This window comes from Cololabis saira, chromosome 4, assembly GCF_033807715.1.
Source record: "Cololabis saira isolate AMF1-May2022 chromosome 4, fColSai1.1, whole genome shotgun sequence".
Taxonomy (NCBI): Eukaryota; Metazoa; Chordata; class Actinopteri; order Beloniformes; family Belonidae; genus Cololabis; species Cololabis saira.
This window is the reverse complement of record NC_084590.1, coordinates 27283533-27308561: the sequence shown is the minus strand read 5'-3', so window position 1 is coordinate 27308561 and position 25029 is coordinate 27283533. Positions and strand designations below refer to the sequence as shown.

General features: G+C 39.3%; 1 protein-coding gene across 1 annotated transcript; it reads right to left on the bottom strand.

Annotated features, from left to right (window-relative positions):
* Positions 1-605: 605 nt before the first annotated feature.
* Positions 606-9531, bottom strand: aipl1 (aryl hydrocarbon receptor interacting protein-like 1). Its single transcript, XM_061720299.1, has 6 exons — positions 9326-9531; positions 7527-7706; positions 2978-3166; positions 1819-1995; positions 1579-1720; positions 606-1330 (listed from the first exon to the last, which is right to left on the bottom strand). Exons 1-6 carry the CDS (start codon positions 9428-9430, stop codon positions 1131-1133), a joined length of 993 nt encoding a protein of 330 aa, XP_061576283.1. The 5' UTR covers positions 9431-9531; the 3' UTR covers positions 606-1130.
* Between the last annotated feature and the right edge of the window lie 15498 nt (positions 9532-25029).

The following is a 25029-nucleotide window of genomic DNA, read 5'->3' as shown; positions in this document are numbered from 1 at the left end:
TTTTTTCCCCTTTTAATTTTTATATGACAAATAAAAAGTCAATATAATTGAAACATGAGAGCTACAATTGCAGTTCTTAGTTAATTATGTGTGAACAAGCCATGGGGAAAGCAAAAGTTTTTGAAGATATGTCCATCCATCCTTTAATCCATCCACCCGTGTGTCAGCTTTACGCCTGGTGAGGATCACAGGGGTTTGATGGAGCTATCCCAGCTCCCAAGTCCATTACAGGGACAAAGAGACATACAATTCAATGTATGCTCACACTCAGTCTTGCAAACAATTCATTATCCCCAACCAACCTAACATGTACATTGTTTTTGGTCTATTGGAGGAAGCTGGAGAAAGCTGGGAAAAAAACCCAGGTAAACTTTCACAAGGTTGCATTGTTGCCCGCCAGTACCTACTGTAACAGTCATTTCTGTGTGGAGTCTGTATCTTCTCCCTGCGCCTGCATGGGTTTTCCTATGGCTCTCCGGTTTATAAACACATGTATGTGTGCAAACCAAAATGTTTCTGAGATATAAGTGTCTGAGCTGAGCTATAGAAGTGTAAGCCATTTACCATTTACCATATAATCTTTTCATTAATTACCCACAAGAATTAAGGGATTTTAAGTGTTTATTTAATATTCTAATATTCATTTTTTTTTGGTCTACACTTTTTTGGACATAGAGTTGTACAAAGCAAAACCGTTTAGCCAGTTATGGAAATACATTATGACTTTCTTTGAACATAACTTCAATCAGTCTCACAGTAATGACTTTCAGTATTAGTATTTTTTATCTTTATGTTGCAATGTTTACATCTTATTAACACAGAAAAACAATACAAACAGCCGGTTATGTGCAACGACAAATCCGCCAGGTGTCCTTAAAAGAACAGTTCTCAGTTATAGGTGACAGGAAAAATAGAACAATATAAAAGGAAATAAAAGGAAATAAAAACCATTTATATATCTACCTTGTTTAATTTGCCAGATGTTTTTTATTTGATATTTTTTTGTTTTGTTATTCACACATCTTGATGGTCTCCAGATCTGTACCTGGACAGAGTTGCAGTGAAGCGATCAACACTGGGAAACAACATCTCTGCTCATCTGCAGTCAGTAACATTTACATGTCCGCTGGTCAAAACATGCCTTTATACGTGTTCTTGTCCTCCTGGTTCTTTTCCTCCATGCGCATGCTCAGCACCGCCAGCTCCTTCTTGACAGCCTTCTTCATGCCAGGGTCAAGGTCCAGCACCCTGCTGAAGTCCTGCCGAGCCTCCGCCTCGTTCCACACCTCCTTGTGGGCCTTCCCTCGCAGGTAGAAGGCCTTTGCCGCACCTGGAAGACAAGTACAGATAGCACACGCGCCTGGCGGATGCTGTTCTTGGGAGTGCAGCTTCATATTGAAGCAAACATTTGTCTAAGAAACAGTTGAAATTGTTTAAAAAACGTCATCAGTAAATTGAGGCCGTGTTTTTAAGTAACATCAGTCCTTTGACGGATATTTAGAGCTCATTGAACAGGCAGGGCATCGCTGCGTAGTCATTTGCACCTGCATTAAAGCAGCATCTCTGCCGGTAACAAACCTGGGTGCTGATTGATAATGTCTGTCGTGTGCTCGATGACTTCGTAATACTCTTCCATGCAGAGTAAACACTGGCAGTAATTAAGCGTTAAAGTATTTCCCATCTTCTCCAGCTTCAGCCATGGGACTTCCCAGGCTTTCTCCTGTAAAGGAAAGAGCTTCAGAGTGACATCTGGGTGGTCTGAATTTTGTAAAATGCTGCAAACAGTAAATAGACCTCCTATAAAGGAGATTCAATCACCTTCGTCTGAACATTCTTGATGCAGATGATGGCCTCCTTGTATTTCTGCGTGGCTTCTTCATATCGTTTCTGTTTGTAGAGTTTATTTCCCTGGCCGTGCAGCACCGGTACTATCTTCAGCCTCTCCTCATCATTCAGAGCCCACGTCTCTCTATTATACTCACTGGGCTGCTGCACCTGTCAATCATCAATAAGAGTTTGTTTCCATCCTTTCTCAAATTTCAAAACAGTGCTGTTCCTGTTATTTATGTACAGTGAATGACCAGTACTCGAGTTGTAAAAAAAAATCAGGGGGGATGGTGGATTTTATCATATGGGGACAGATAATTTGTGCTGATTACAAATAATATAATATATTACAAATAATAGCAGTGACCAAAACACCTGCAGAAATACTGCAGGAATGACATAGCAGCAGTTAAATGCAGCCTTCTGTAAGCTTTAAATATCCACTGGGCTTACATCAAATACATCAAAACACAAAAATAAAAAACTGTTTTCTGAACTTATCAATATGCCTCTGTCCTTCACAGGATAAGTAAAATGGATCACTGCAAAAACTCAAAATCTTAACAAGAATATTTGTCTTATTTCTAGTTAAAATGTCTCATTACATAAAAAAATCTCATTACACTTTAAACAAGACTCATCACTGGAAAAAACAACAATTTTCACCTGTTTCAAGTAGATTTTCACTTAAAATAAGTAGAAAAATCTGCCAGTGGAACAAGATTTTTTTGCTTGTAATGAGAAGATAAATCTTGTCCCACTGGCAGATTTTTCTACTTATTTCAAGTGAAAATTTACTTTAAACAGGTGAAAATAAGTCAAATAAGTTATTTTTCTGGTGTAATTTTTCTGGTGATGACTCTAAATGTTGAAATAGCAGTAAAACCACATTCATTGATGAAATAACATAAGGGATGGAAAGGAGGGATGGCAGTTTTACAGGGGGGATGATTTTGACTGTTTTTATTTCAGGGGGGATGCCATCCCCCTTCATCCCCCCTCAACTCCAGTAATGTGTATGACCCTTGGATGTGTTAGCTGCTGCACATATTTACTGCTATTTATGTTAATTGGTGGAATTTTATTTGCCTGGCAAACTTGTATTTGACATGATCGACTTATATAAGTTTGGTAATCTGTTCGTATTCACCATGATCAGCTCCATGATAAAGTACAGTGGCTTTGGCTCCTTCATCAGCTCATCCAGGTCGTCATAGCCAAGGCTGTGGTAGACCATCATGTTTGCCATACCACACGTGTGGATCTGCCACTCCACTGGGTCTTTGCCTTCAGCAATGCGTCGCATACTCTTGGACACGAGTGGGTAAACGCCAGTGTGCTGAAGAGGAGGGAGGATCAAAATGACTTAGTTTTTTGCTTTGTTTGGTTAGATGGCATGATACAAATACATAAATAACAGCTGTAAAAACAAAAACAAACTGAGTTTTCTATGTTATGGACTTTTAGCATTTCATTTAGATTGTGCAGTATCACGGGCAGTGTCATGGTACAGGCCTGCTATCATGTTCAATAAACTTTGCATACAGCTCGTCATTGGGAAAGCTCTAAATAAAATCACATGTCAAAAAAAGTCACATGTCAAGCTTAAGCAATTACATGAATGCAATAACCCTGTCTCGCAAAATAGTTCAATGTTTATTTAATTTTGCAGTCTGTTTGAATTTTGACCAAATCAAAAACTTTTTAACCCAAATATGCTCCATACAAGGCCACATTTACCGTGGCCTTGTGGGTAATCTGGTTGTTACGTAGCTTTGGTATGTGAGTGAGGGGAAGGAGGAACACATGCGGTAGAACACAGCAAGGATGAATTGTATTCAGAAGTTTTCAATGTGTTTAATGTCTCAAGAGTAAATAAAAACCCATAAATACAAAGTTACGATGTTGTGTCTCTGCTATCCTCCTCTCTGCAGAGTTAAAGAGTAATTTAGGCACCACTTGTACCTCCATAGATGGGATTGTGGGCATCATTCCCTCATTTCCTACCACCAGACTTACGTACTCTCAGCAGCCTGCCTCAGTTCAAGTCCAAACTGAAGACGTAGCTATCAGGATGGCATTTGGCACCTAATAGTCACTTTTAAGGTCATTTTCAGCTATTTGGGATTTTATTGGGGTTTTTAATAGTAATTTTTATTTTTTGTGTGTTTTATTATTACTGTGTTTGTTTTAGTATATCTTTGTAGTATATCTAGTATATCTTAAACGTCTGAGAAGCACTTTAAATGTACTATACAAATAATGATTGATTGATTGATTGGTTGATTGATTGATTGATTGATTGATTGATTGGTTGATTGATTGATTGATTGATTGATTGATTGATTGATTGATTGATTGATTGATTGATTGCCAGTCACAACAGTCATGTGACTGGATTGCAGCGCAGTACAATTGCTTATGCAGTGGCATACTAGATAACATCAACAACCACTGGACCAGTATGCAGGGCATCCTCTAGGACTGTGTGGATTTGAAAGACGCCTGTGTTTGTGAACTAACTTCCTCCAAAAAGAATCAGAACTCCTTCCACCTGGTTTAACAGAATTATTTTATAATGGTATTAAAACTAATTTAATTATTTTAAATAGTTCATATAGCACTATTTTTAGCTGGAATAATTCTGCTTTATAATAATTTCTTTTGAAGGAGCTCTTTAAATCATTTGCTGTTAAAGCACAATTTTAAACAATGAGAAATTAACAAAGAATGTATTTAAACGACATCGATTAAGCTGTAATTTAAAGCAGCACAACGTAACTTTCAGCTTTTGTTGAGTTTGGCAGCTCCTTTGGACAAAAGCGGTAGTGCTTTACCAGTAGTGTGGCAGGGTTCCTACCATGCTCCTCAAAGTTACATAGTGCCAGTGAAGGTGATACAGACCCCTCAGACCATGACAGAGGTGTCATTAAACCTGTTGGAAGTTGATGTACCATCATCACAATGACTCTGGAAATATTATATTAAGGTGGAAAAGTTATGTAGTGTCGCTTTAAAAGATTTTAATGTCCTGTGTTGCAGCGATATATTCCACAGTTCACATGTTAACCAGGTAGTACTGGATTATTAACCAGGTAGTACTGGATTATTAACCAGGTAGCACTGGATTATTAACCAGGAAGCACTGGATTATCAACCAGCTAGTACTGGATTATTAACCAGGTAGTATTGGATTATTAACCAGGAAGCACTGGATTATTAACCAGCTAGTACTGGATTATCAACCAGCTAGTACTGGATTATTAACCAGGTAGTATTGGATTATTAACCAGGAAGCACTGGATTATTAACCAGCTAGTACTGGATTATCAACCAGCTAGTACTGGATTATTAACCAGCTAGTACTGGATTATTAACCAGGTAGTACTGGATTATTAACCAGCTAGTACTGGATTATCAACCAGCTAGTACTGGATTATTAACCAGCTAGTACTGGATTATTAACCAGGTAGTACTGGATTATTAACCAGGTAGTATTGGATTATTAACCAGCTAGTACTGGATTATTAACCAGGTAGTACTGGATTATTAACCAGGTAGTACTGGATTATTAACCAGCTAGTACTGGATTATTAACCAGGTAGTATTGGATTATTAACCAGCTAGTACTGGATTATTAACCAGCTAGTACTGGATTATTAACCAGGTAGTACTGGATTATTAACCAGGTAGTACTGGATTATTAACCAGGTACTGGATTATTAACCAGCTAGTACTGGATTATTAACCAGGTAGTACTGGATTATTAACCAGGTAGTACTGGATTATTAACCAGCTAGTACTGGATTATTAACCAGCTAGTACTGGATTATTAACCAGGTACTGGATTATTAACCAGCTAGTACTGGATTATTAACCAGGTAGTACTGGATTATTAACCAGCTAGTACTGGATTATTAACCAGCTAGTACTGGATTATTAACCAGGTAGTACTGGATTATTAACCAGCTAGTACTGGATTATTAACCAGGTAGTACTGGATTACAAAGTATTAACTGTCTATTTCTACCTAGAAATCAGAATGTATATTCTCTATTCAAAGTCACAGGCTGGCTGAAGGAAAGAGACCACAAGGAGGCAAATGTCTCTTCTTAGCAAAAGTACTGCTCTCTTGCCATATACTTCCCTCTGCCACCAGCGGAATAGATGAGAACTGGCATGTTGGTGCCTTTTTCAATCTGATATTATGCAGTAGATTGGTTGTTGGATGACTTCTATGCAGTAATGTCTTTAACTCTGATTTATAGACATTTTCAGTCATTTCATTATTCTAATAACAATTATTAAAACATTATAACAAAGAGGCATCAGTGACCTTGTCAACAACTACTTTACATTATAATTTATCTTGCGTTAGACCTAATAAAATGAATTTAAACTCCTTGCATCTGGTGCCTACAATTTAAAAACCTAAGGTTGCTCTCTAGTGGTGATGAGGGGCACGACAAAGCCAGCACAGCGCACGGCGCAGTCATGTTATTCAGAGTGAATAAATGCTCTAAGCCCCATCAAATCTAATCAGAGTGGAGTGGAGTCGGTAGTGCTGATTCAGCAGCAGTCAGAGCCGATTAGGGGAGAGTGAGACTGCTGTGGATTAATGACAGTTTGCCTGAACCCATCTGTCTCTGACAGTGTGCGACACACACAAACACACCCCAGAAGAAAATTATACAGTCCCCTGTAATCTTGGGCACAGTCTTGTTGATTTATCACACTTTGAACGACAATTGTATTCATTTTATATTTATATTATTATTATTATGATATTATTGTATATTATTATATTATCATTTTTAATTAAAATACAAACTAAAAAAATGAATAAAAAAGAAATATGAACCTGGGTAAACCTAAATAAAATAGGATCTTAATTAATATAATTGCATATATCTGCATGGGACAGTCTACTTAAAGATAATGAAATTTGAGATCATACTAAATAATTACATTTGCTCCGAAAAATACTGACCTTTGCTCATTGAGTCATTTTGCTCTGAAAATCTTGCAGTTTTTATTTTGTGAATATATTATGTTGAGGTCGACTGATATGGGTTTTCTAGGGTCAAGAAATTGTCAATAATTAGCCTGTCTCTGATATTATTACTGTACTTCATGTTTGCAACTCAATATAGAGACTGGAAAAAATGATGAATGGTCATTAAACCTGGTAAAACCCTTCCCTTGTTACATGTACTTCATCATACTGTCCCTGAGCACCGTACCGTACCAACAGATCTCAGCAAAGAGTCATCCAGATACTCTACATTCATGATAAAAATACATGGGGAGTACAAATATATTCCTTTTTAATTATGAATATTTAATTTAAAGCCCATTTAAAACTTGTACACTTAAAATTCCAACACAGTTGTAGATCAGAATAAATATTCTGTTGCTATCATCCAATCATGTGTGTATTTCCATTTCATAAACTCATGAAATATCAAAACGAGTACCGTACATTGCCTGCATCACTTTAAATTTTAAACTTAAAAGTGCTGCACATAAACTTACCCAATGGTAGTGTTTTGTTTTAAATTGTTAATTAAAGCTGTGAGGGAAGCTTTCACATCTGGAGACTGAAGTCACTCAGACCAGAGATCTTTGTCACGCTTTTTAGTATCGGCACAAACAGATTTTACTTCTGTTTGATTCAAAACATTCACTTCAGTACTCACAATGATGTCACACCAGAACTCCGCCACCTCCCCAATCCTCATGGAGGACAACAGAGTCTCCCAGATGTCTATTTTAAACATGTTGCCAATAACAATCTCCATGGGCGTCCCCACTACTTTGCTGTCATCTATCACTGTACGATCATCATCACACAGCTGGGTTCGGAAGTGGAACGTCACCTGCAAACACAGAGTGCGCAGAGGATGATGGGAACAAAACATATGAGTAAATATTGTTGGGATGCTGTGGGGAAAAGTATAACATTTCTTGTTATGCAACTACCAAACCTGCCAAATTGTCAGTAAGAAGGTGAATGTAAGAGGTTAAAGGGGTACAAGTTAACATAACATGCTTTGTTGAAACATAAGCCTGCTAAATGCAAGCAACCTTGTCTCTCAACAAAAATCTCATGCCAGGAGCTTCATGCAGCTCAGTTACTCAACAAAACACAGACAGGAGGAAGGACAGACCAGGCTGGCTTGGTTATGTAAACTCCAAAGTAAAACCATTCAAAGGAACAACTTGCACCCCGTGGAGCAAAAAGCTGTTCTTAAATGAACAGAAGCAGTCACGACTGATTTTATGGACCCTGGATGTGGTGATATGCTCTCAGCGACACATCTAAACTTAGTGGCAAACACTCTCAGGGGAACGAAAGGAAAAACAAGTATTACCAAAGAATAAGAGGCAGATTCTCAAATCCGAGAACAGTTTCAGATTTGGAAATAGGTTGTGCTTCTTTCTGAAATATCATTTTGCAAAAGAGAAAAATTTGGTTTTGACTGAACCTTCATCTTTGCAGATGAAGGTTCAGTAAAACACTTCACTTGTTACATATGTACTCCATCAGACTCTACTCGCCCCTTTTTTTCTTTTTTTTTATTACACCAAGTGGTCATGATACAAGATAGTGGACAGTACAAACAACAAAAGACAATATCGAGTTAACAATGATATGTATCTAGGTGTGTGTGTGTGTGTGTGTGTGTGTGTGTGTGTGTGTGTGTGTGTGTGTGTGTGTGTGTGTGTGTGTGTGTGTGTGTGTGTGTGTGTGTGTGTGTGTGTGTGTGTGTGTGCGTGCGTGTGTGTGTGTGTGTGTGTGTGTGTGTGTGTGTGTGTGTGCGTGTGCGTGTGCGTGCGTGTGTGTGTAAATAATATGATGAACGTAATTAAATAAATTAAGAATATTAATTTGAAAAATAAATAATTAAATAGATAATTATCATATAGAGTGATATAATATAGCATGATAGAATATAAAGTAATATATGTAATACTATAATAGTATATAATAATATAATAATATCCTAATATAACATACAGTAAATAATATTATAATATTATAACATATAACAAAATGATATCACCATACTATTCTCTTAACAGAAACTGCAAAAACTTAAATGCCCCTCTCCTGCTGCATCTTGATGAGTAGGATTGTCTTCAAATCTAAAGTGAGTGAAAACAATGCTGATAATCCTGATAATGAGATGGTGCGGTTTTCAAAATTATAATCACATATATTAAGTTCAAATTACATTTGAACTTCTTTTAGGATCCAAAATATTTAGGAAAGTCAGGTTTATTAGTTTGTTAATTTGGCCTGTTTCAGTTGTACAATACAGCAGAAAGCAGATTTAGTTTGAACCTGTGATATGATCAACAACAACTCATTACGACTGTAGGGAAACACCTTGCACAAAGCATGCAGATCATCCATGTGAGCCATGTTTTTGGCTGAATCCCTCAGAATCGTCCTAGACTGGTCAGAAAGTGTTTGTAAAGGTGTTTGTAATACCTTGGCTCCAGCGACGAATTTGGGGATGTCTCCAGTTCCTCCATGCAGGATGGTTTTCTTGACTGCCTCTGCTCCAATTAGGAGTGTATCTTGCACATCCGACATCTTTTTTTTGCTTAATTGAACCGTATGCTACTGAGTATAGATGTTGTGTGTGTGATATGTGGGGTACGGCATTTGTGAAAGTGTGCGGATGATTAAGACGTGTTGATTCTAGTGGATTAGTTTAGATAGAGATAATGAGATTAGAAACTTCTCCACCTCTCCCTATGTTCCATCATCTCTATGTGGCTCTGGGTCTCAGGCGGCGCTCATCACGAGCTGTTTCTCAGCATGTTCAGGAAAACCTTCAGAAAAAGGATGAAACAGAAACTCAGAATAGGGGGACACAAAGATTTCTGAACTGCTGTCCTCACAGCATCGGTTTTAGATGATGTTTTAAAAAATGATGATCATTTTCTCATGTGAACATGTTGGTGCCCGTGTGAGTGAGGAGCGCAAGTCTGCTGAATGTACCCGGGACCAGTACTGCGGCATGCATGGGTGTGTGCTGGAGAGAAAACGAGACAAGAAACACAAAGAGGTCTGCGAGAGTGGGACGTGGTTTCCATTCCAGAGGAAATTTCCAGGATTTAAGTGGATGTGGTGATCTGAACAATGCAGAGAGAACTGAGAGATGGTGGAGCAGACAATTATTGTATGGACTCCTTGACCTTGTCTATTAAACATCTGTCTCCCATCTGGACAGAGTGTGCTTGTGTGTAGGCATGTGTGTGAGAGTGTGTAATCCACAGCTCCAGTTGTGTTTGCTAACAAAGTCTGCAAGCAGTTTTAGAGGGCAATTATTCTCAAACATTACCAGCATTTATGCCTTATTCCTTACTAATTGCACGAGTAGAAAACCCTATAACTGCACCTTGGCAATGCTCACAATTATGTAACTTTACAGCTTTGTGTTTCCTCTGTGGAACAGCATGGAAGAATCAGTATTTCACCATGATTTATCAGGCAAGAGCGCTGTCTTATCTCTAGTCAAACAAGACCTCTATATCCCTGAAATATGCTGCAACATATTATCAGCCCCCCCACTGATGTGACAGTCAGCATTGGGCAACAGTTCACTGTGTACCTGGACTCCCTCCAAGGCAAAAGGCAGCTTTTACACCCTCTTGTGGAAGAGTCTGGCAGTCCAGCAGACCTTCGTCTTAATCCTATTGATTTGAAAGTGGGGCTTAACGCCCATTGAGACGTCTGTATAACACTGTTTCGCAAACGGAAAGCATGCCTTGTGACACCGGGCTGCATCATTTGTTCATATAAACCATTATCAGATCAGGGCTATTTCTAAAGTTCAAAAACGCAGCGATTTCCTGCACCTTCACTGTGTCGTTTTTCTAGAAACTTTGAAACGCTCAAACCACAACATGGTCCCGAGGTTGCCATAGTCGTAGCCTTCCACGTCATCATATCTCTGACGCATAATAAAACACGGGTTATCAATCAGAAAGGGGGGTGAGCAGTCATCCATCTGACCTGTTGCAGAGGTTACACTGCAACAGCGGTGTGTGCTGTAACTGCTTTGTGTCTGAGTGACTCACATTACTTGCGTCACACCACCTACACTTTTCACTAATGCTCTGCTTATGCATGCTTAGGTGATTTTCTGTGTGTGTGTGTGTGTGTGTGTGCGTGCGTGTGTGTGTGTGCGTGCGTGCGTGCGTGTGTGTGTGTGTGTTAATCTTGATTCAATTTTGTACGTACATCGTGACCGCCCCAATTTGTAACAAATTGTATGCATGCATGTTGGTTTTAGAGAATAGGTCTTGTTCCTCTCAACAGAACAACCTGGTCTTCATCATATGTAGTACTACTGGAAACCAGCGTCTGATGCCGTAGTTCCACTTTAAACAAGCAATACTCTATTTCTGGAAAGTACAGTCATGGATTTCCTGGGGAGGAGCCATTCCCCGTGTAAAAGCCATTCATTCATATACATAATACTCAGGGGAGGGCTGCTTCCATGACGCACAACTTAAACGCACACAGCAAAATGTTTATGGATGTGTAAACCTTTTGTGCTTCTGTGTGGGAGCAGTGCACATCACTTGTGAGGTGAGATAGAACGACAGAGAATCCCACATCCTTTACCGAAGAGACTGACAACTCGAGCATACCCAAATGCAGAGGGAGATGCAGATGCAGGAGGAAGAACAGCCGGCAGGATCTCCCTGAGGATCAGAACAGGGAAATAAATGGTGACATTTTAGTAGGAACAAGTTATGTCTCTGATGTCAGTTTTTCTTTTTTAAATTGTCCAACTGGTTCATTTTAGATGAGTTGCTATCAGAAGTGATTATTATTAGAACGTAAAAATATATAAAATAACATTGATAGTGCTTAACTAAGTGCTTTAACACTTCAAACTTTCAAATATGAAGAAAATGAGCAGTGAAATTTGTTCTGACATGTGGGAGGCATGTCTGCTGCCGAGCAGCTGAATGACAATGTTCAAAGCAGCGCTGAGGGCGTTTTAACTTCACCTACAGCATAGACTTGACATGACAAACGCTCACTGTGGATACAGAATATTATTGACATTCTCCATTCAAGGACTAACTTACCATTGATGTTCACATGATGTACGCAAGGCAACTTAGTAGTACTGTTGAGTACCTAGTACTCAACAGTTGTTTACCAGAAACCGCCGTTTCTTCCCATCTCAGCTCTTTCTTGGCGTACAGCCGCCAGACGTAACTTGGTCATAGGCCGGTGTTGACAGTAGTCCTCAGCTCTCCATCAGATCATTACAACAATTTAGTCCAGAGTGTGTTACTCCGGCAACTCTGGAAATCTCTGAAATGAAACATGCACTTTTAACATTTTGCAGAGCTGCCTTTCAGACTAGATTTTCATCTTCACCTCATCACTTCTGGAAAACTGAAGCAAGTAGTTTTTGCAAATTCTGGCAAGCAAGAAATAGCTGGATAGCTATATTTTAATAATTCAACCATTTTTCTTCTTCTAAATTTCTAAATAGTTAATTTTACATTTACTTAAATATATCCGGGATGTCTGAGAAGCCTTAAAATCAGCTTTTGCCAGCATTAGCATTCATTCGGAGCCCTGTTTGCGCCGACCTGAAAAATGCAGGTTGTGTATCCAGAAACGTTGGCTTTTTTAATTTGTTTTCATAAATTGTTCACTAACATCCAGCAAAAGCAACAGTTGCACTTTTGATATAGCTTTAAGGGAAGGATCTGAATAGGTCTTTTGCTGCTGACAAGCACAGGAAAGATGTCTGGGTTTGTTTATGTGGGTGAGCTTATATCTAAGGTTGACGAGATATGACAAACTGCAGGTTACACGGTGAATCACCGCCTGCTTGCTCATCTCCATGGAGATACTTTCTCGGATGTGTACACATACGCACAGTGATTGAAAAGGTCCCTGAGAATCAGAGACACGCATGGCGTTCTGACCAAAGCCTGCTGCCTCACCTAGCAGTAGGAACCTCAAACAAATACAAACGAAGAACAGAGCAGATCACAGAGATTCAGTCTCCTCCGATTTTGGCAGGTAACCATAAAAAACCTTGATCCTTATGCTTTCTAAGGCTCCTCTCAGTAATGGTCACATGCCCTGCTTGAAATACCGAGAACCTTAGACTGATGATTTTCCTTCAAAACTATGTGAACAAAACCATATGGGAGGGGATGAATACAGGACAGACTCTTGCAGAGCATTATTTGTATTAGAACTTTATTTTCTTTAAGTTCAGGATTTTGGAGAGGCAGAAAATGTCCCTACAAAAGGTTTTCTGACTGGTCGAGCATTTGGTCTTACGAACTGAGAGAAGCATGAGCAAACCTAAATGTTGATTTAAAGCAAGAGCAGTTTGAGGTGATCCATCAGCACCAATAATATTCAGTCTACCAGAGGAATCTGTCTCGTAAAAATAAAAAGATAGCTGGGATTAGCTTTACCTGCTAACTTTTTTGATGAACTATTCAATAAAATATCAACCTGTCAACCTGTCAGACAGCAAGTTCCATTAGGTGCGGTGAATGTTGTCTTCAAAGCCAATACATCTCCTGGCAAAAAGAAAGATGGCTGAATCCGTGGAGAGCGGAGGCTTTGAAGAGAGTGATTATAAGACCAAAGAGCCAGTGGTTTCACTGCCTTACAAAAGCCAGGTCATTTTTTGTGGTTTTCTTTTTATTTGTCCTTCAATTTAGCTTCTATGTGTAGAACCATTCACAACAAAAGTCATCTCAGGGCAAAGAGAAGGGAAAAGCCAATCAATACCAATCCACTTACCATCCAATTGTACCGCAAATAAATCCAATTGTTACAATCCAATTGTTTCCAATCCTTGTAAATGTTTAAACATTTAGCGTTTTTTTTTTCTTTTCAATGAATGAATATTTTTTCAATATTAATATTTGATCTGCTAAGCTGAACCAAGTCAGAGTTAATATACTTAGTCAACATAAAAAGAACCTTTAATTATATTCAAAACATGCTGGACCTTCCCCTTAGTGCTCTTTTGTCTTATTCAAACACAATCACGTGCATTAAAAGACAAATAATATGGAGACTGAGTTCAAAATTGCAATATTCACTTCTTTTTTACTATCTAAGAGATTGTAACTTATGATACTCATATTATGCAGGTACTGTTATTTTTACCACAGTGTAAAAAGACTAAAAGCATAATATAACAGCCGTTATCCAATCCCAAACACTCAAAAACAGTGTACCCCATCTTTTAGATGTGCAAACATTCATATTCAAATTCAACAATCCAAAGGTGTTTTAAATTAATGCATTAATCTTATTTTGGTAGAATGAAATAAAGATTTAATCTCATGTTTTTAAGTGGCCATTGCAAAATGAATGTCCAGACTTTACCAGGGCATCAATAATGAAAAAACATGTTCACCTTTTGTCCCTTCAATTGACAAGATTTAACTCCACACTCATTTCCTCCAGAGATTTGAAAAGGGATTAGCATGAAGACAGAAGCTCAATAAAGCCATCAAACTCAGGATCTTACATTCAACTTTTTAAATTGAACGTAAGCTGTAAGTTATCAAAGTGCCCCAAATGGAGGAAAGCTGTGCACACAAATTGTATTCATGGCTTGCAGATGGCTGTGGCATCACACCAGTGATCTCTTGCCTCAGTTCCTAACAATGCTGTAAACTGGGTTATGGAACTCTGGTTCTTGTTTCTCTGCTTCTACGTCACCATCACCAGATCACACAGGTGTTCATTTTTTCCAGGTCCTTATTAGCGGCTAATCCTGTACTCCAGTTCCTGCACAGACCTGAAAAGATTCACATCGCAAAACACCTTTCAGACACCAAAAAATTGCGTTATAATTGTTTCATATTTGAGTTAAAAAGCGTTCCTGACAGACTCTTAGTTTGAGTATTGAAGGTCAGGGGTCAGGGGTCAGGGGTCAGGGCCACTGCTTTCTAAAACTGAGACTATTGATCATGCATTACTGCCCCTGGCCAACAGGAGAACTGGCAAATTGCTCGTGTGCAAATGTGTCAGTGTTTATTCGTGCATTTGCATGCTACAAAATTCTCAGGAACAGGCTGCACTGTGGCTGAGTGAAGTCATGCACTGGGTAACGAAAGGCGAGATGCTTCTGGAATGACACATTAGCTCAGATTCCTGAAGTGTGCACATCAGTGCCTGCACTTAAACTACAGCCTGACTTACTTAATACAGTCTCCGCAGAGGAAATTAAATATACATTGCCTAGTAACTGATTAGTCCGTCATGCATTTCTAGTGATCTTTTAGCCTTTGAACAAGGTTGTGCATTGTTTTACTGCAATATTCGCGGCTCTGGCTTAATCTCCAGCTCTTGTTAGAGCTGCTGGACTTTGGCTCTGCAGCTCTTTCCAGCCCCGGCTCCCCCCCTGAGCGGGCCCCTGCCATCCTGCTCACTGCCTGTCCTCGACCTTTAGCTACATACCAGAACACATAGCAGCAAGGACAAAGGGCAAAATGCACATGACACCTAAAGGCACTCATACAGGCTCTCTGGTACTTATGCACACGTGGATGCAAGTGTACGAGAAAGAAGAAAAACTGGACATGGTTCTGTGATGAACATGGGGTCGTTCAGATGAAACAACAAGATTATATCAGGGAAATAATATGCACAACAATAAATAATAGATCATTATAGATCAAATAATATATTCAATGTATAAAATATTAAATATATATTTATACATATATACACATATATACATATTTAAGATGCAGTATTTTACAAACTGGAGGTGGGTGATGGATCACCGTGGCAACCTGGTATGTACTACATTAAAATCCTTCAAAAACACAAAAGTAAATTATAGTTTGTGCTTGTGAGATAAAAAATGTAATCTTGGGAATATTTCTGATTTGTGTCTAAAACACCACCCAACAGAACAGAAAAGTTAAGCAGAGTTTAGAGGTGGTTTCCAATCCCAAACCCCAGCTGTTATGAATAGAGGCGTATAGATGTGTTGGTGTGTTGCTTTATTTCTGCAATAATTTAAACTCCTAAGACCAGTCCTTTTTTTTTGTTGCTTTAGGTCCCTGACATGAAATTAAATATAATGAGATAGACAACAAAGTGACGTCCATATATGTGCATGCTTAAGAAACAGACATTTCTTTAAAACTTCAAAAAGTTACGTCAGATTGTGAAAAAAAAAAGACTTACTTCCAATTAGTAAGTCATGATTATGCAAAAAAACGTACATCTTCATATCACTGTTTCTATAGTGGATTGTTTTATATTAAAACAAGATGTCAAATATTACAATGACAGTGCCACAATGGTATTTCTTAACTAGGTCACTCTGTGCTTCCCAAACTCCTGCTGTTCATTTCCAATACTTTGTTCTCTCTGGTGTAGTATCCATTGCACTTTCCTGTAGTCCTCTGTGTTTTACAACCGTAGAATCAGTCTTTATTAAGCAGGTTGATATCTGACCTGGTAAACGTGCCTGATGCTGATGCATTGACATGAGTCATTTTCTTCTTGGATCATCTGGCTCCTGCAGATCTTCTCTGGGATCGTTTAAAATTAATGCAAACACAAAAATCCACCATCGATCAACAGGAATCCAGGACCGTCTTGACACAAAACCTTGATGGGGCTGATGGGAATTTTGACTCTGCCATGGACTGCTGATCCGTCTAAGGTGCACCTCTGTGTTTCACGCTAAGAGAGCTGGGATAGGCTGCAAACCCCTGTAATCCGAAATAAGAATAAGCAGACATATACAGTATAATGGATAGATGGGGATTCATATACCTTTTTATTTTATTTATTCATTGTTACTTTTGACAGCTGTTTCCCATTTACATGAGTTTACATTTACGACTCAGTTACGTAATTACGTAACTAACCACATAGAAGAACAACGTCTACAAGTTCAAATTAGTTAATCGTACAACATACAAACATTACAAACATAACATTTTGTGTAAAAAAAGTGAATGTAAGTCATCTGTAGTGTTAACTGATACAATTACCTAGTACAATTTAGATGAGAAACTGACAAAGACAAGGTAAATCCTCTTGTGCCTGTGAGCTGATAGAGCTAATTGACCCAAGACGTCTAGCGAGAACTAATCCTGCTTTTTCTTTCCAAGACAAGCTCATGCCAGCACAAACACATTCACTAAAGACTTGCAGATCCCTCGTCCATCACCTGCAAGGAAAACCAGAGCAGCTCAATGGGGGAAATATGGGAAATATGAGGCAAATCAGCGAGAAATCATGTAAAAATGACGTGTGCTGATGCAAAACACAATTGTCAAATGGTAAAAACATTAAAAGCCCTCTAAATGTATGAATGCATCTAGATTCTTAATGTTATGTCATTGCACTTACTGTATGTTTTTGATGACATGCACAAACAGAAAACCTTAAATAATCAGTTTTCATTATAAAAAAATGCAGGAATTTTGGGCGTAGATTTGTGTATTATACTTTTAAAAATCATATAATATATCCAGTATCCACATATCCAGTAATTGATGCAATGAAATGTGGAAGCAGTATTGTCATTTTTACTTTCACAGTTTACTTTTCACTTAGCAGTCAGTGCGCTGTCTGTCCTAATAACAGGTATGCTGCATTTAAAATTAAGAAATCCCAACGATGTTGAGTTACAGTCATTAGTCAAGCCACTGTAGAGGTGTTAATGCTCTGTTTTCCAGATTGATTACCCTAATGGAACTGCCCCGGCTTATGGGTTTGTTGTCTCGTATGAGGCCTGTCTTCTTCTGGTTTGTTCACCACCGACTGTCATAAAATCACCCTATTACAAAATCCTGCCTGCTTTACTGTCATTACTTATCGTTGAAAGCAATGCTGCTCTGTCATCAAACTATGCGATGAGACATACTGACCTTTACAGCTGGTCAGCGGGCATATGAGAGAGGGAAGTGGGATATTGAATGTGATTGAAGTGCAGCCAGCAGCGAGTGACAGGATCGACTGGAGTATTTTCCTCCAACAGGCCGGTCTAATCTGCTGGTTAGACCAGGTCAAGGGATTAAAGAGGGTGCTATTCAGTAGCCATCCTGTCTGACCTCAATACAATTAACCTGGCCTAGCCCTCAAGACAAATCGTCTACCTGTCCTTAAAGAGGATGGCTGACAAGCAATTTAAAACTATGATTTTGCATGTATAAACTTTAGGCACATTTTAAATCTTGGAGTCAAAACAACAACAACAAATCATTGGACAGCAAATTCTGAATGGTCCAACCTGTGGAAATTTCTGTTTTATTTCAAATCAACCACCTTGAGGCGCTCTACATGCCTTAAAAAGAAGACTGGCTTGTATTGCTTTAGGAGCTAATCCAAGTTATGTGAATAATGCATCAGCAGCAGCCTTACAGTATCACAGTCCACCGGTACAGTCTGCATGACTGAACACAAACCCAGTGAACTTGGAAGGCTCTGCTAACACACCCCGGGAGAGATTATCCAGTCAAAAGCCACGATTCAAACCAAATGTCATTTCCTGATGAAGAAAGATTATTGGAATAGCCAGACGTTTGACTTGTGAGCCTGATAGTAAGCACGCCGTCGTATGACAGAGGCCCACCACTTTTAATAAGGACCATGTGCTGTCAGGGAGCAGGATGGGCCTAAGCCGGTCCTTGTCCACCCGAGCAGCTATTGACAATTTCCTCAAATATGCGTGAGATGCACACAAAGAGGGACACTCCCACATGCACAAACACATAGTCACAATGCCCTCCATCGCAGGAAAGTTGTCTCATGCCTCTGGAATCAAAACTAAAACTGTTCTCACATGTGTGCTGCATGTGCATCTGTGCATGTCTACTAGAATCGAATCAAATAGAATAGAATAGAATAGAATAGAATAGAATAGAATAGAATAGAATAGAATAGAATAGAATACTTCTTTATTGTCCACCAGGGGGGAAAGTTGTCTTTGGCTCACCAACATATAAGACAAGCAGTTCTGAAATCGTAATGATAAAGGCATGGTTAAAAGACAATAAAAGCATGGATAAAAGATAAAAAGTAAGATAAAACAGGGGCATAATAGTTCAATTGAAGGTTGTGGATTGTTTAGTAAAGTTAATTCCCACAATCCCCCCCTGGTAAACTGGCATAAAATGCATAAAATACATAAAATGCAGACTATATTCCACGTAATTTAGAATACAGTGAAAAGGAGGAGACGTATTCCAATCTGTTTGCAGTGACTGTGAAGCTACTGTGCACCTGATGTCTCCTGTTTGGTTTGCATAAAAACAAGAAATAACAAAAGTAAAGGAATCCAGGTGTTTTAAAGAGGAATATTTGTGGTTTAGACAAATATTTTGGTGCCTTTTTAGAAAGAAAAAACAGTTTTCCTGTTTCAAGAAGAAAACTGGAAAGAGGAACTAAAAATAAAGGTGATTTGTTTGTGTGTGTGATGACATGCAGGGAGAATGAGCCATCCAGGCACATGGATTCAGTGCCTTGTAAAGAACAGCTTGTAAGCGTAAATATATCCAATTTGTAGCAGATAGCAGCAGACCCTAACCCTAACCCTAACCCAGATAGCAGAGGCCATTACCATCTCCAATTCCATGTCGGCGATATGATTCCTCCTTGTGCTCCACGCAGATCCTTCTCACATTCATATCTGAGCTCTGTGGAGTAGTCAGGTGCTGAAGAGCGTTATTTGTGCATCGTGGGTTCCGGGGATTCCTTTCAGATTGTTTTCCAATTCTCAAAAAATTGCCAATAAATATACTATGAGGTTCCAGTGCCTCCATGACTATGACAGCGCTTTTTGTTTTTAATAAGAGAGGGTACCTTGATCTTGTTGTGTGGGTGGTCTTCATACCCGCTAGGTGAATTAATGGACTATTGTCTTTCCTTTTTCTTTTCATTTTTGAGAAATAGATTTACGTATAAGGTAAGACGATTCTGTACAATTTCAAGTCCAGATTTGCTTGTCGTCACATTCAGGGAACATCTCCCTATCATCTACTCGCTGCCCATCTTGTTAGTACAAAAAAAAGAAAAGAAATTCAGTGTTCATACCCAGCCCAGGCTCTGCAAACTGGAAACAAACGTGGTGGGAGCAGCCTACCCCCAAAAAACCATTACAAATGTTGCTCCAACCAATCACTGACAGAGGGAGGGTCCATGCTCGTGGTTGTGTAAATGAAGTGGGGGAGGGGGAGAGGCTTGAGATGTCCAGATGAGCCTGTTTTCCTGGGGTGGGGGGGGGCTATTCCAGCTGGTACACCCTGGACAGGTCATTGGTCCATCACAGCGCGACCCAGAGACAAATGAGACAGGTTAGCTCAGGTTCCTCGGTTCCCCTCCCACTGTGGGAGGAAGATGCTGGAACCTCACAGAAAACCCACGTCCACAGGGAGGACACGCAATCTCCACACAGAAAGATCCGAGTCAAGATCCAAACCGAGAGCCTTCTCACTGTCAGGCGAATGCGCCAGTTGCCACATTCCTGTGCGTCTTGCATATTGTTTCTGAAAATGATTTGGTCCAAATCTGATTTCAAAGAATCTTTTGCAGCTCTCACCCGGCAACACGAGCTCAGTAAAGTCGGCACTGAGAGAATCAATGCAGCTGCTCGCATGGTGGCTGTATGGAGAACAGTAGTCCATTAATAAAATACCAATATCAATTGCCTGGAGTCTGGAGTTTCTTTGGAAAGTCGCAGCACCAACGTGGCTAAGTTTATACTCACAGAATCGGTGTTATTATGTGACTATACACACATATCTTTCCTGATCTGGTGTCCTCCATCTGCACAGAAACACTGCTCGAGTTTGTGAATGTTTTCAGCGAGCCTAAAATATTTTGACAAAAGACTAAAACATGTAAAAAAAAAAGATTACCGCGGAAAGCAGCTGGATTATATTCATATTACGATTTTTACGAGATGCAGCTAAAGACGATGTTATAAAAGGATGACAGGGAACTCGTTATCTGAAAGAAGGGCGAACAATGAGAGTGAAGACTCACTGTGGAAAAGATGTTTTTGCTCTCCAGCGAGAGTTGGTTTTTACCATCATGCAATCTGCCAATTGGACTGGTGAGGCGAAATCGTGACAGACTAACAAAGGAAGTTTTGAAAATGCTGATTCTTTTCCAGAAAAGTTTAAAAATACAACTTCCTTGATTCTTCTGCATGAGAAAAAAACATCTGGTGCATCATCTTTATTCATAAGGCCTGAAGGACTAAAATTCTCCAGCTCATACATACATATGTATTGTCTAATTGATGTACACACAAACGCAACTACACTTGCCTTGTAACTTCTGTATACATTTGGAAGAATTAAGTGTGTAGTTCTTAGTATATACTTAAGCTTAAGTAACCAATTAACATGGGAATGAGTGGAAAAGTTTAGTGTCTGTGAACCAGTATGTGTCATTTCAAGGCAATACTACCTAAAACCCAACTATTTTGGTCTGCAGCACAAAATGTTTCAGATTCACCAAAAATACTCAAAATCTGTCAATTTTCAACACTTTTTGGGATCTAAAATATTTACATACACGTGTTTTATATTACTTGAAATGGTCACACTTGCTCAAAAGCTCTAAAGATTCTATCTTGTCAATGCTTAAAAAAAGTCAGATCCCCATGTTTGCATATTGTCATGTACCCACTGGAGAAACTGTCACCAAATGTGTGTTCAAAAACTCTTATAAAGAGGAAGGATTGAAAAATGTTCAAGACCTTTTACTTTATTTATTTACTTACTGGTGGTCAACACACGTGCTACACATCTTCTCCTGAAACGAGACTGACTCAGGGTTTGCACATGTGCATGAAAAGGGGAGATGTGTCCAAACATCAGTCAGTGTTTGCTGTTCCCTCCTAAGTGCTAATAAGCAAAAGTAACTTTGGAAGCCGAGACGGCCCCATCTTCACCTCTTCAGTCTGTTTCTGTCTCTTTCTGACTTACAAGGGATTAAGTTGTCAGGTTATAATGAACTCTGAGTGCCCTCCACTCAGACAAAACCGTCTTAAGGTGCTCGTCGTCCGGTTATTTATAACTCGGCTGGGTAAGCCTCCCCTCTCTGCAGCCCACCCCAGCGCACAGGCCTCCGTGTTCTGCTGTTACACCGTCAGAACCCAGGGAAGGATTTCTATTTTTATTTGATTTTTTTGTCAATGTACATTACATAATGAAATGTTGCGTTGCTGCACCTGTACACGTCTCGGTCTATATGTGCTACAATTCAGACATTCAACAAGATAGCTGCTCTGTGGTCAAACTTTCCAAAGAATTACGTAATAGACCTTCACTGAATAGCACCAGACCAACAAGTGCACCGTTCCTGACGTCACCGGCCTGCGTATGCACACACACAGACGCACACACACACCTACACACACAGTTAATTACTGGTGTAGAGCACAGCCAGCAGAATGCAGACAGGACTGGTCTTCTCATCTTTTGTTCTTTTGTTTTTGTTATCTTGATTCCTGCTCTACCTTCCTTTCCCACTTTCTCTCTTGATTTGCTCACAGCCCACCTATCTGGGACTGAGATCTATTTCTGGAGCCCAGTGCCGGCCAAGTATCGGCTGCAATATGTAGAACACATCATGAGTAGAATCCCTCTTGAGACAGTGTGCGTTCTGGCTGAAGCACTGTGTCGAGTAGGCGAAAGCTACCTCGTACAATCGTTCAATCTTTAACTTTGAGCCAGCTTTTGTTCCAACTCCAGATAGTTTTTGCATTTTTTATTGTTGATTTTACTTGGAAAAATGTTGACGTTAGACAAACAGGTAAAACAAATCTGACAATCTAGTGTTTTCTGCAAGACCAACTTTTGCTCATCATATTAGTTTTGACTCACCACTGATAACATTTACATCTGAGTATTTCCACATTTATTAAGATCCAATTCCTTTGCTCACCTTGACACCTGATGGTCTTTCATATAGACTCCAACCGTATGCTTTTTATACTGAAGTATGGCAAAAATCTTTAAAGACAGTTATTGACGGTTTGAAGTCCCTATAAAACACTGTCCTGAGATGAAACAGATATGTTGATAATCTGCTGTGAAATCAAGAGCACCAGCCTGAAGGAGAGGAACGACATCGTGGGGAAAACCTGACCTCTCCACATGTCAGCTGCTGGCATCCCCGCAAATTCTTTCAACTCTCATGAACGAGTTGTTGACATGTCTGTGTGCTGACACGTTTTCCAAATGAAGAAAGCTTGCTGTATTTTTTTGGGAGAAGACATTGAGCGTGAGCAGATGTCATAATGAGAACTTATATAAAATGGTAATGTTTGAACGTGAACAGGCTTTTCCCACAACCTTGAGCTGTTCTATGATATGCTTAAATGATTTCATTAGTATTGTTATGTCCATTTCATTATTCTTTATTCAGCTTTATACTTGACCAATACGATTGGTGACAGCAGGCGAGGTTATATTTTGAAAAAGCAGCCCAATTTCTTGAGATGATGTACGACTTAAAAATCATGTGGCATTTTGTTTCTCTACGTTTCTGCTTGTCATGTTACACATTTTACAACTGAAAACGCATTCTGAAGGTTTTACAATGAACTGTTATTGAACTTGACAAGATGACATCCTAATCATGTAAAAAGCAATATTATCAAAGAAAAAGGGTCCGAAACAAATAAGGAAATCAATGAATAAAAAGTCTGCAAAGATTTCATAATAACTAATCTGAACTGCCACATTGGTACATTTTCTTACCACCCCACTGGAGTGTTATTGTATCTGGCCCACTGTTTTGCATTTCTGTTTCCTCTTTAAGCACATCTAAGGTACAGACACTAAATGACTATTTTATGTGATTATGTGCACAATGAACACTGCATTTGATGATAACCAATTTAGTATAATGTTGCTTTGCAGACTAACGCTGGACGTCATTTTTATTAGAGTGCTGTGTTTTACTCTGTTGTGGAGGAATCCACGCTCCCACTCGTACAGTACCCAGGCATGACGTACTCCATTTGCATGTCAATTTCCAGCTCCTGAAAAATGTGGGCACAAAAGGACTAAGTTCAAAGCCCCCCACTGCCATCCCCCAGACTTGAAACATCCTTAAAGAGCAGCCGCCGATAAATCGCAGCTTTTCATGTAACAGGCTGACAAACCATACGATTTGACTAACCGTGCGATTATATTACAGTCAATCATCTACGTGGAGCTCTTTGGAGAGATGTAGGCTATATTAGCAGCATAGCATTAGTAGCATACACTAACCAGGTTTAAATGACTGAATTACAAAACTCCTCTTGAGTTTATTGTGCTGCTGTGAGTTTCTAAAATGATTTATTGATCTTTTGTTAAACACTGAAAGCCTGATTACATCGGCATATACTGTAGGTTCTTGGACTGTGGGCCGCCACGACAAAATATTAATTTTGTCCCTGACAAATGATTCATTCAAACACACTCGAAGTATGTAGTGTAAAAAAATCTGAAGTTAAACATGCGGTGATCAAGATTTATTTCACTTTTCCCTTTAACAATCACACAATCTTAATTGTTAGAAACACATCCCTAAACAATCCAATTTACTGATTATCATGCTCCATTTGTAACAGATTAAACATGTCTAAACTGTGTATAATCAGATCATTTGTACTTTGCTCAGCGCATTGATTCAGCGCCTGCATGCGTTCTGGCCGCACAATTCACTTCTCCGTCTCCAGGCTAAAGGTCATGAGGGATTGTGGAAGCGCGCTGCTCCGCAGGCTGAGTTTGCGTCACCGTGAGTATTGAGTCAGGTGCACTCCCAAGGATCTCGCTGCCAGCTGCCGTCGAGGCAGGGATAATCTGCCTAAGCAGCTTTCACATGATTTCACCCACAGGGAAGAATTTAGGAGAGGTTTGTAAACCTCTTCAGACCATGGCCTTGGATCTTCTTCCTGCTTTGACTTAAGAGGTGAACAAGGAACTTATGGCAGACACCACACAGAATATGTCATTTATTTATCCCTGTACATGCACCATCTTTGGTGACTTTTCTAATATAGAGTATGTACATCTTTTTCAGCGTTGCCTTCTTCCGTGGGCTCATTAAGAAATACCTGTCACTCTGACAGCCATTACACTGAAGAGATCAGAAGATAAGACCTGATAAGGAACGCAGATCAGATCTTAAACAAATTAAAT

Bases quoted from the DNA above. Each gene is read 5' to 3' on its own strand.
- aipl1 (XM_061720299.1), bottom strand. From the start codon at position 9,430: ATGTCGGATGTGCAAGATACACTCCTAATTGGAGCAGAGGCAGTCAAG. The intron at 7,707-9,325 runs GTATTACAAACA...CTGTGTTTGCAG, and splicing joins AATTCGTCGCTGGAGCCAAG to GTGACGTTCCACTTCCGAAC. The intron at 1,331-1,578 runs GTTTGTTACCGG...CTTGTCTTCCAG, and splicing joins CATTATCAATCAGCACCCAG to GTGCGGCAAAGGCCTTCTAC.